The sequence below is a fragment of the Parasteatoda tepidariorum genome, chromosome X2 (genome assembly GCF_043381705.1).
Source record: "Parasteatoda tepidariorum isolate YZ-2023 chromosome X2, CAS_Ptep_4.0, whole genome shotgun sequence".
NCBI lineage: Eukaryota > Metazoa > Arthropoda > Arachnida > Araneae > Theridiidae > Parasteatoda > Parasteatoda tepidariorum.
In genome coordinates, this window is record NC_092215.1 from 58,598,226 (window position 1) to 58,610,677 (window position 12,452).

The 12,452-nt window shown below is 30.8% G+C and overlaps 2 protein-coding genes across 2 annotated transcripts in view; both read right to left on the reverse strand.

The window, feature by feature from the left end:
• The window catches only part of LOC107448256 (helicase ARIP4), a 79,073-nt gene that overhangs the window by 17,407 nt on the left and 49,214 nt on the right, over positions 1 to 12,452 (reverse strand). The window contains exon 9 of the mRNA XM_016063386.4: positions 1,681 to 1,848. Coding sequence (XP_015918872.1) covers positions 1,681 to 1,848 — 168 coding nt within the window. The remainder of the gene's footprint in view (positions 1 to 1,680; positions 1,849 to 12,452) is intronic.
• Positions 7,894 to 12,452, reverse strand: LOC107453175 (tigger transposable element-derived protein 2-like; the record flags this gene model as incomplete). The annotated part of the gene is given in 1 exon segment (XM_016069881.3): positions 7,894 to 12,452. A coding segment is annotated over 1 exon segment (1,653 nt). The 3' UTR covers positions 7,894 to 8,327.

Consider the following 12,452-nt stretch of genomic DNA (forward strand, 5'->3'; position numbering starts at 1 on the left):
TACTACTCAAGATCAGCTACGTACAGCTGTTAATATGTGTTTTGTGTTGTCATAACTATTGTAACTGTATGTTGGGGCACAGCATTCCTAATTCTAGGCTAATTTACTGTCAAAATGATTGAGATGTAATTTTTATGTAACATCTGAATGTCTGTAAAGGCAGTGGCAGGATGTTAATAATTAACTTGATTTTTACCTTTTCAATTTGTTTGGAATAATTTTCTTCTTTTTTGGCCATAATTATTAATATAAAAAAAAAAAAACTTTTCTTTCTTCAAAATTTTTTTCTGCAGTGGAGGGTATAATGTGACATCGAGTCACAAGTTTTAATTTAATTTCTTCTAATTTTTTATTTAATTCTAGTTCAAATTCCTGTTTACTGATCCGATTCCTCTCGCCCCTTAAGCGTTAGGCAATAGACACAATCTCTCCAAGGAAATTCCTTGTCCATTCATCCCAGCCAAGGGAACATTCCTCACCTGGGGAGGAATCTGATCTTGGCAAGCACGCGGTCGAGAAAAATACTTCTGTAACTTTAATGTTTAAAAAATAAATGTTCAAAACATCTCAACATGAAAAGGTTAGGTATTTCAATTTCATTTTCACAAAATAACTGTGACCGTAACTGTAAGTTTTAGCGGCTATAAAAATAGCGCGAGAATTATCACACCATGCATTCGAGATTTTTTATTACTCCTTCACTCTGCTCACGTGTTGAGCGTATATTTTTTTCTCCGTTCTCTCTCCTTTGGGAGACGGAGCTTTCACTTTTTCTTAATGGCGTCGTCTTTACCCGACATTACACTCGCGGCTGACGCACCAAGGTCGACTCCTCATATGGTTTTTGGATGCAACCAGAATTCTAAGCTTCTACAAATGTCTTCTGGATCGCTTTCACGAATCTACAAAATTGCTTTTGTTAAGATGTATCCCTTCCCCACTATCAAATCGAAACGCCACGCTCACCGCTGCAGCTTCGGCATCACCACTGACGCTTCCATTTCCCACCATCATGTACCAACAGTGTGATGGGCTCTCTATGATGATTTAGTTGAAATAGTGCTTTTTGATACTCGCCAAAAATAAACAAGAATTTTATAGTGCTCTCAAAATTTTGTCGTCATTGATGTTCTTGACTTAAAACTCTTTTTGCGTACAGTTCAGCTTCGTTTGGATAAACTTTTTTAAAATGTAAAATCTCCATCATCCTGTTTCGTCAAGAAAGGTATGTAAGAATAAATCAACATGATTTGTTATCACTTAAAATGTACTTCACCAATTATGTTTTTAAGGGATATTGCGGCACTAGCACTAAGATGATAAAATGCTACACTAAGATGATAAAATGCCTTTACACTACCACTAAGATGATAAAATGCTGGCGTAAAAGTGATAATGATTTTAAAAGTTGTCAGCTCTTGGTCATTAACCGTTTTCTTTGTTTTGTTTAAAATTACATTTTTTTGGAATTCTATTCCTATAAGTTTATATTTGTTTTTTTTTTTGTTGTTTTTTTTGTACCCAGCATTCCAGGTAACAGCAAGTATGCCAGATTTTCTGTTTTTCAGAAAACCATAAAGATTTAGTTTTCCAGAAGAAAAAAATTATAATCATCCTTACTGAATTTATTACAATTTAAGGTGTAAAAATTCCCTCAATAATTAAAAAAGTTATATTTACCATCCATATATTTCTTTATCTGTTCATTTGTTTCAGGTTCAACAGCCAGTTCTTGTTTTTTGAGTCGTTTACTTTTTTTTAAAGGTATCTTTGGCATTTTTCGTAAAGCAAGCATTCTATACATTTCGTAGCCCATAAGTAACACACCACCTTGTTTTCTCCATTCAGCTAAAAAAAAGTAATAGATTAATTTAGGATTTTAGTCAGGAATTTATCTGACATTCAATAAAAGATTAGCCAGTTCTCAACTTACTATTTTGACAAGGAAACAGCTGCAGAAGAGTAGTATAAAGAAGGTTGTATTTTTTAATAAAATATGATCGGTTTCAGTGGTTTTGTTTTGCAATTTTCATAATTAAATGATCCGATAACAAAGGAATGATCCATAATCAAATGATTTGATTCAAAAAAGATTGTATAGTTTTACCCATTACTGAACAACAATTTGTAACAAAAGAATAATTACTCAATGCAGTAAATTATTCTTAATAAATTTCTTTATTCTTCTTAAAAATTTAAAATACAAATCAGATTTGGGATCAAAAGATGCAACAACCATTGATCATAAAAAAAAAAAGGAATATAGGCCGTGGCATATCTGTGTTTAAAAGTTTGTTTCTCGCGATCTGCGGCCTATACGGAGAAATCGTTTCCCCTCGAGCCACGAGTAATAATTATGGGATTACAGTGGATTTATTAAAAAAAAACATTAACAGAAAATTTTTCGACATTAGGATTCCAGGTTGGAATGTTTGCTCTATAAACATTTTTGTTCTTATTTATTAACATATGGGATGAAAAAAATAAGTTTTCAATTGACGAAAAACCGACAAATACAAATATGTGTACTAATTCCGATTTGTAGCTTAAGAATAATTAAACTTGTATGTTATATATTTTGCTCGATCCATATTTTTTTTATAAACATTTTAATTTCAAGTTGTCATAAAACTAGAAAGTAATATATTTTAATTTTATGCATCAATCTAATTTCTAGAGATATTTTAGTTGTACAGTAGAGAACCAATTAACCGGGTTGCTCGGGATCATCACTATCTCGGATGTCTGAATTTCCCGGTTTACTGGATCGGCCAAAAGTGCAGTTAATCGATGTTTTATCAAGCCCAAATTACAAGGAAAATGTGAAACTCATTTTAAAATAGGAAAAAAATGAAAATAACTCCTAAATTTAAAAAAAAAAATTATAGAAAAATAACATTTAAAAGGATAAAAACGTTTGCAAGAAAAACAAGAAAAACAAGTTTAAAAAATACAAAATTCGCAGTTATTTTTTCATAATTATTAAAATCCAAATTAACTAATATAAAACAAAATCATTAATTAAAAAACGCAATATATTTCATACCTAATTATACGGGGGGACGATGAAAGCAAAACTTATTAATCTAAATAAAAACAAAACTTGAAAATTATCGAACGGAAACTATATTTAAAAAGGCACTAACATAAATATTAAAACCTGGAACAAGGCAGGATATTATAAGATCAATCGTATTAAAAAAAAAATTTAAAAAAAACTTAATGATAAAAAATTCATGAATAAAAAGAGTTAATTTATTGAGTACGAAATATATCTTTAAAAAAAGAAACTCAAACGCAGTGGAATCAGAAAAACAGAATCAAAATTTAAAAAAGAAAACTGCTATCTGCTTCATAAAATAATCATCTGCTTTTATTAACAAATAATTATATGCTTAAATTAATAAATAATCTTCTCCTTTTATTTTATTTTTTTATAAAAAGACTATATTTAACAAAAGCAGATGTGATTCCACATCAAGAAAAACTTGCTAATGATACCGCATTTCTAAAAATCAGAATTTGCTAAAACAAAAAGTTTTGTTAATCGATGTCAAATAGATGAATATAACTGGTGATTAAAAAACGTTTTGTGATTGTTGACGTTAAAAACAAGAATAACCGTCGGATAAAAACTTCCGGACAATTGGAAACAAAAAAAGGACGACTTTGTTAAATTCGTAAAAAAACCTCGTTGGTGAGCAAAAATTTTCTCCCGCCCAAATTACTAATTTAAATTAAACTCCACTAACGTCTGACTGCCCGGCAAATAGAACAGTGGATAAAATTGGAGCAAAGACTGTCCCTATCATTACAACTGGGAATGAGAAAACTTCATTCACTTGCATTTTAGCCTGCACAGCTGATGGAAAGAAACTGAGCCCAATGATCATTTTTAAAAGGAAAACATTACCAAAAGGTAATTTCCCTCCAAATATAATTATAAAAGCAAACAATAAAGGCTGGATGTGTGAAAGCATAATGATGGATTCAAGGGCGCCGGCAGAACAATATAAAAGGGGGTGCAACCCTCTAACAAACTACTCCCCTCCCCCCCAAAAAAATTTTTTTTAATATTTTGTTATTACATTTTGTTTTGTTATTGCATATACTTCCATCTGTTAATTTTTTTACGATACATTTCTTTATTGTTAACAAGATATTAAAAAAAAAAGTACGAATTTCTTGAGCTTGCAAATTTTGCCACGATAAACTGCAGGGGTAATTGTGAGCCCAAGTCAAAATTCCATAAAATATCTTGAGTTAAAAAAAAAGTTTAAATTGAAAAAAATTTAAACAAGTTTATTTTTCCTTTTTCTCAATATTTTTCAGTTTACTTAAAATATATTTACAATTTTACACATACCTATACCATTTCCACATACCTATGATGACCTGGAGAAGTAATTAAAATTTACAAACATGTCTTTTTTTCTTGAGTTTATGATTATAACAACTATTTACTGAGAAAAAATGAATATTAATCATGATTATAAGCTTATAAAGTATCTCTCTGGCTCTCCCTTACAAACAAATAAAATAAACTGTGTTTTTAAGTTCCACCTTTGAAAATTTGATTTCCGGAAACTTCTGTGATCAATGATTTTTTTAAACGCCTGGACCTTCAATCTCCGGAAACTTCCGGATCACTGTTAGCGAAAAATCCGGAAATCCAGATTTTTTCCGGAGCACAATCAGCATTGAAACTGTATTGATGGCGGTGGTATAGCTACTGACTTTGTACAGCAAATAACTAAAAACAGTAGTTTCGTATACTAACGTGTTTGTGTACGCTTAATATTGATATTTATTGTGTTGATGAAGTTTTACAGTTGTGAGGAGTCAGTTTGTGTTATACACCTTTGTTAAACTAAATAACTAATAGAAAATATAATATTATTCATATTTTATTAAATGAAATGTAAAAATATACCTTAGATATCTGCCAAGTTTGTGCATGCCCCTTGTGCATAAGAAAAGAATTAAAGATGACTCAGAATTCATTGAAAAAGTTATAAACAGATTTGGACAGCAAACCAGGCGATTACAATTCTTGTTTGATTAAAAAAAATTTAATATTAATTATTTGTTTTTGAATAAAAAAATTTTTAATAAATTTTTTTATAACAAAATTGTTTTTAAAAAAATAGCCAGGGGGTGCAAGTGCACCCTCTTGCACCCCGCCGCCGGCGCCCTTGGATGGATTGGTTAGACATGGTGCGGAGGAGGCGGCCTGGTGCTTTTTTTCAAAACAAAGGTTTACTTGTTATAGACATCCCACCTGTTAAGAGTCAGTAAAAAATAAATGTAAAAAGGTAGGCACATCACTCGCTATAATTCCCGCTGGATTGACCAAAATATTACAACCACTTGATTTAGGAATAAATCATTCATTCAAAACGGAAATGTGTAATCAGTGGGAAAAATGGATGAGTGATGGGCTACATACCTACACTAAAGGTGGGAAAATGTGCAGACAACGTACGAAGAAGTTGCAAAATGGGCGTCCAACACTTGGGAAAAAATCATGACTACGACTATAACATCAGGATTCAAAGAAGCTGGATTGGATTTTTGCATGGGAGATGTCCCTTGTTTAATTTCAGATGATGTGGAAAATGAACTTGATGAACAGTTACAATGTTTATTTTGCTCCGAGAGAGAGGAATCTGATTTTGGCGGCTTTGAATAAATGTTTAAAAAATAAATAAAATGACATGGAAAATAATAAAAGTTTGTTTTTTTTCATTCTGTGACTAGTTTATTTTTTATCCAATGCATATTCTCATCTCATGATTTTGATTAATTACATGTGTTTCTTCTGTAAGTAAGTATAATTTTAAATTCTTCCTTTTTATAATAAGTGTATAGATATATATAAAAAAGAGTGATCAATATTAACCGTTTTTTGATATAGATATAGTATAGATTTTATGTTTTTAAAGATATAAATTTTTTAAGTATATTTTCACACGTGATACTTAATAGGAATTGATGTCGTGCCCACAGTTCTGCCTTTATAAAGATATTTATTTCCTTTAACTATGAATAACTTTTAAAGCATTTCAAACTTAAATTATGCATTTGAACAGTGAATCATAACCGAATTTATATGAAATACTTCAATGTAATTGAGTGAATCTAGTGATGTTTTATACTTTATTGTATGGCAATGAATAAAAAATGGAAGTGTGGCCTTTACGGTGGTGTGGCCTATAAGATGAAAATTGAAATTTTTAGTGATGTTTTTAGCAGGTGTGGCCTGTCCACCTGAAATTACTGTAGTACTTTGACTTCTCAACTAAATGTTTTTATCATAGTAATATAACACTTTCGTATTTTTGAACCATCTTAAACAATATTTCTGATAACAACAAGATGTTTATAATTATTTCAATATCTTTGAAAATAAAATAAATACTGAAACTTTATGCAGCATTGATGCTTAATAATTAAATTTTTTGTAACTATTAAAATTTTTTCAATTTTTCTCTGTAAAATAATTTTGTATCATGCAGATTAAAATTAAATTGAATTAAATTGATTAAAAATAATTTTAAATGATATTCTGCATTCCTATAATGAGGAGCAATGGTCTGTGGCATTTATCTTGCCTTTTTCTTCTATTTTTGTAATTTGGTGGCAACTATAACTGGTGACAACCATTTCTCAGTTAATATTATTTTGACTTAAGTTTCAACTTTTTTCCACGAGTCTAGGTCAAGTTTTAGTGGTCTAGAATCAGTTGACACTAATTATTGTTGCAGAAAAATTTAGCGAAAAGATTAGCAGTTCTTTTTTAAATTCTATCTCTTTATTTTTAGCACTTTAAACCAAAATAGAACTATCCAAAAAAAAAAAATTATATAGACTAGATATTTATATTAAAACAAAACCAATGATAACAAAGTTCAATTAACATACCTTAGATTAATCATCCAAATATTTTGATATTTAAATCAAAGAATCTAATTGCATATAAATACATATGCTTAGAGTTGATGCATTCTATATAAACATTCAGAAGATAATGGTAGGTAGGTAGGGAATTTTATTTTGTTGTTCTTTGAAAGAGGAAATGTATGTATCTATTTTTGTCAACTAATATAAGAAATATTGTATTTCATGAATGTATGATAACATAATGATTAATGTTAATATAAGGATTATACAGATAGGTTACTATGAGGCTTGCTCCTCATAGTGTATACGTTAACAAGTGAAAGGAAGAAAACTATTGTATCAGTGTTCTCATCATAGAAAAAAAATGGGTGAGAATTTCTCACCCTTTTCTCAAANCTTTTTTCCACGAGTCTAGGTCAAGTTTTAGTGGTCTAGAATCAGTTGACACTAATTATTGTTGCAGAAAAATTTAGCGAAAAGATTAGCAGTTCTTTGTGAGAATTTCTCACCCTTTTCTCAAAAACAAGGTGAGATTTCTAAAAACTAAAAAAAACACAAAAACTCTTGAAAAAAATCATTTCTTTAATTGTAATACAGTAGAGAACCATTTATCCGGTAACCGGTTCCAGATATCAGGGAAAAATTTTGCTCGGTTTTCCCCGCCAATTAAACTAGAACGATTATGAAGAGAAAAAAAAACGAAAATTGGACTTATCTTTGAAGTTGGGTAGAGGAAAATGAGAGGAAGGGGAGAATTTTTACCCCGTTTACCCAGCGAAACGTCATTTCTTTCGTTACCTTGAAGATCCAAATCGAGAGGAGGCAGGGAAGGGATGAATATTTTATTTTCTCTTTACGAGGGGGTGGGGAAAATGTATTGCACATGCATATCAATGAACAGAAGATGAAGAGAAAAAATATATTTATCTATTTGACATCAGTTAATAAATCAATTAATAAAAATAAAATATTTTTCTTTTGAATAAATTCTGATTCTTTAGAAGTGAAGAATCGTTTGCAAGTTTTTTTATGTGGAATCACATCTGCTTTCGTTAAAAATTGTGTTTTTATAAAATAAAAAACATATAAGGCGAATTGTTTATTAATTTAAACATACGATTATTATTTTATGAAGCAGATTGCAGTTTTGTTTTTCTGATTTCACTACGTTTGTTTCTTTTCTTTTCACGATAAATTTAATATACAATAAATTAATTCTTTTTATTCATAAATTTTATCATTATGTTTTTTTCTTTTTTTTTAATTCCGTTGATCTTATTGATCTTGCTTGTTCCGGGTTTTAAAATTTATGTAAGTGCCCTTTTTAACTATCGTCTAGGTTTTCCTTGTTTTTATTTCGATTAATAAGTTTTACTTTTATTATAAAATGAACAAATAGGTAAAATGAAAAAAAAGTATCAGCATTATTTTTTAAAAAATTCATCCATTTTCTGTTGACGGAAACTTGGTTTTTGTTGCATAAACAATTGCTGAATCTTATAGATTGACATAATGTGGGATTCGTCCACAAACAGTTTTTGCTCCATCCCCTTAATAAGTTCTTTCGTCAACTCGATGCATCGTTCGTTCGAAATAAAGGCTCCTTGATTTTCATCTTCTTCGTCGCTTTCTTCAACTTCGTCGTTGTCTGCACCGGGATTTAAAACCATCTCAACTATCTCAGAGTCTGACAGTTCGTTGACAATGGGAACATCGTTGTCGATGTTAAAACATTCCTCAATTTCAGAATCTGTGAAAATATCCTTTTCGCTCCACTCCCCACTGTATTCTAAAAGTTCTCTTTGAAGGGCTTTCTCATTAGAAAATTTGAAGCCTTCAAAAGGCGATTCTTCTTGATCGTCTTCGAAAAAGATCGATGTAGGAATCAGCTTGCGCCATGCATGCACTAAAGTATCGCGAGTTACTGAGCTCCAGGCTTTTGCCGCTAACCATATAGCTTCCTTTACATTGAAGGATTTCTGGAAATCTTGTATTGATTTCCCCTCATTAGAGGAATCAATCATTTTTTTCAGAAAATCTACTTTGTAGCGGCACTTGAGGCTTCTTAAAACACCTTGATCCAATGGCTGAATTATTGATGTGCAATTTGGGGGGAGGTACTCAATCTCAACATTATTTGCATTTAGCACAGCTGCGGGGGGATGTGCTGTGCAGTTATCTAAAAATAAAACAATCTTGCAATCGTCAGGTAGCCCTACTGATTTGCAGTGTGCCCCAGATTTTTGAACAAATTCGCTTTTGAACCATTCAATGAATAGTTCCTGTGTCACCCATGCTTTTTTGTTTGCTTTGTAACAAACTGGGAACACTTTAACCCCTTTCAGGCAATGAGGATTCTTGCTTTTGCCAATTACAGTAAGTCTTAACTTGCACGTACCCGCTGCATTGGCGCAAGCTAGCAGCGTCAATCTGTCTTCAGCAACTTTTAAACCGCTAGGGTTTGTTTCCCCTGCTAATGTGTATGTTGTAGGAGGAAGAAATTTATAATACAGGCCAGTCTCGTCAGCGTTGAAAATCTGATCCATCGTTATATTTAGAGTTTGAACAAGGTTCAAAACTGCTTCGACATAGTGTTCTGCCGCTTCAGTATCCGCATTTGCTCTTTCTACACAAAGTTTTGTAAGCCGAAGACCATGGCATTGCTTAAAACGGGCAAACCATCCAGTGGAATATTCGCAACTGTTCTCTAGGCCAAGGTCCCGGTGGAAATTTTTAGCCTGAGCCATTATAACTTGCCGACTTAATGGGAATTGCTCAGATCTTCTCTGCTTTATCCACTCGATCAGTACTTTATCAACATCTTTGTTTTCAGCTTTATGTAATGTTTTTCGTGGGTTCAATGCGTCCACTTGCTTGCAATTGGAAACAAACTTCAGTAGATCTTTTTTTTGATTTTTGATATCATAAATCGTTGATAAACCGACGTTATAACACTCGCTTAGTAATTTTACTGACGAACCTTCGTCTAACTTTTTCAAGATCTCTACTTTATTTTTTATAGATAAACTGACGCGTTTTCTTTTTTTAGATGACGAGGCAGCAACTAGTTTAGACATTTTCGAAAGACTAAAATATAAACACAGCACGTAAAAAAGTAAGCAAAAGTAAAACAAATTTTTTCGAATGAATGCACTCAGTTTGAAACAACTCCCTAACAAACCATTCCTAAAGCAAAGAGCGAATGATAATAAATCCCTTAAGTTAATCCCGTAAGAAAATAAATCCCTTAAGTTAAGGAAATTAATCCCTTTTATTAGGGGGTATGATTATATGAAGAGCTGGTACTTGAATGGAGAACTCTCCAGTTCTGAAAAAGATCTCAGAAAATATGTCATTACGAGAGGGGTGGGAGTTTATTATTGTCTTTGCAATTCTCAGTGGAAGGAGAACACATCCAATTTTATTTTCTCTTTTATGTCAAAATAGAAGACCACCATAGTAAGTAGAGAAAACGCTTTTTAGACCAAGTGTAGATAAATCATTAATTTTACTATTGGTTCTCAAATTAGGTGACGAAAAAAACAATGAAAGAGAAGTTTCGCTCATTGTAATTCATTTTGTTTTGAATACTTAATTACCATATTTCGTATTTTGAAATGATATATTTCTTTGAAAAATAAAATTATTACTGAATAATAAGTGGACTGGATACACTTGAATAAAAAAATCATCTGCTCAACATCAACTTCAAAATTAATTTAAAAACGCTACTTAAGTAAGAATTAGGAGGATTGAACTGTCTCTCTCCCTTTTTTTTAAATTATTTCTATTCTTTTTATAAATAATCATTATTTTTGCATTCTGTTTTTTATTGTAAGAATAAGGAAGGCGTGATTTAGAAAAAGAATCCGCAAATAGTAAGCCACACTACAAAACAAGCTTATTAAAAACTATATAAAATAAGCATTTAGAAAATTAAAACATCTTTCTAAAGGTTCAATAAACAAAATTTAAAAATCTGTGCTACTTATTTGACAAATCTAAAGCAATGAAATTATGTGCAAATGATTGGGAATGTCATTTATTTATAAATAGATCTTTTTTTTTTCTTTTTAATCAAATCCTTTAATATGGCTAGGACTGAGCTAGAAATGTCTTTGTGAGTTTACTTTTCTTGAAAATAATTTTCAGCTGGACATGCGTAATTTTGTCAACGTTCTGCACTTTATTTTGTCGGGATGTAACGTTTCTTGTAAATTATTTTCAGTGAGACTTTTGCTACTTGGCGATCATTTATTTCATTGTGCAGTATTTCGTCGCTTTTTTTTTTGTCTGTCGGGATTTAACGATTCTTGTCTATTTTTAGTAGACCTATTGTTACTTGGCGATCGTTGTGCAATCTCTGTTATCTTACATTTTCGTTCTGAACTCAATCATTAATGAAAAGAAATTATGAATAATTGTTTTTCCTTTTAAGAGATACAATTTAATAGAGGTACTTTGTATTTAACTTCGCCAAAAAAGTTAATTTTTAAAAAAAAAAATTTTAATGCACGTAAATATACTAATTTGATAGAATTTGATTATTTTTAAACAAATAAATCTTCAGTCGTTTTTAATTCTAAAAAAATTTGGCTATTAGTTAAAACAAATATTTTTTTAATTGAATAAAAAGTTAAGCAATGTTTTGACGCTTTTTTAAAAAAAAATTTTTTCATTTTTAATGCAGGTATGTAAAATATTTTGTTAGTTTTATTATTATTTTTAAACCAATAAATCTTAAGTCCGTTTCAATTTTGAAAGTAAAAAATTAAAATAAAGCTTGGGTTTGTTTTTGCTTAAGGCATTTTATTTTGTAATAAATTTATTCCTTTTATTTATTTTTGATTAATTTAAAGATTTTTGATCGATAATTTTTGAACATATACTAAATCGCGATACATCGCTATGTCCAACAGACGATGTATCAAGATATAAAATTTCTTACATCGCCCAGTCTTATACATGGCATTACAGGTGCTTTTTTGGGGGGGGCGGGGGTATTCCAGGTAGCCAGCTCTCTTCATGTTAGCATTGATCAACACTAATAAACGTCGTGTGCGTCTCGCGATTTCTGAGAATACAAATAATTCTCTCTATTTCACTCATAAAAAAAAAATTCCGCCATCAGAATGATACATTTATTGTTTCTTAACTTGTTTTCAATGTCAGAATTTTATTTTAATTTTAGACTTTTTTAAGGGAAGATTATTAATGATTTTTTTTTTATCTGAAATATTGTGTTAGGGAGTACTTTAAGAGATTTCTAGGAATCAAAGATGACAAATAAAATAATTTGTTTTAACTCTCCTGCATGAAGCAAGGAACAGATGCCAGGACTCCTACTGTGAGAAGCCCCTAGTTATGACTCTGCCTGCTTAAGGCTGAGCTGATACGAAAACAGGTGTTCAATGAGTCACCCTTTCTCACTTGAGCTGTGATTGAAAAGAAGCAACTAAGTAGGGAGTGAGGAAGGGAATGATTGATGATATTTAGTACAATACTCTTCCTTCTCCTGACAATGTAGAGGGAACTAATGATTATTTCAA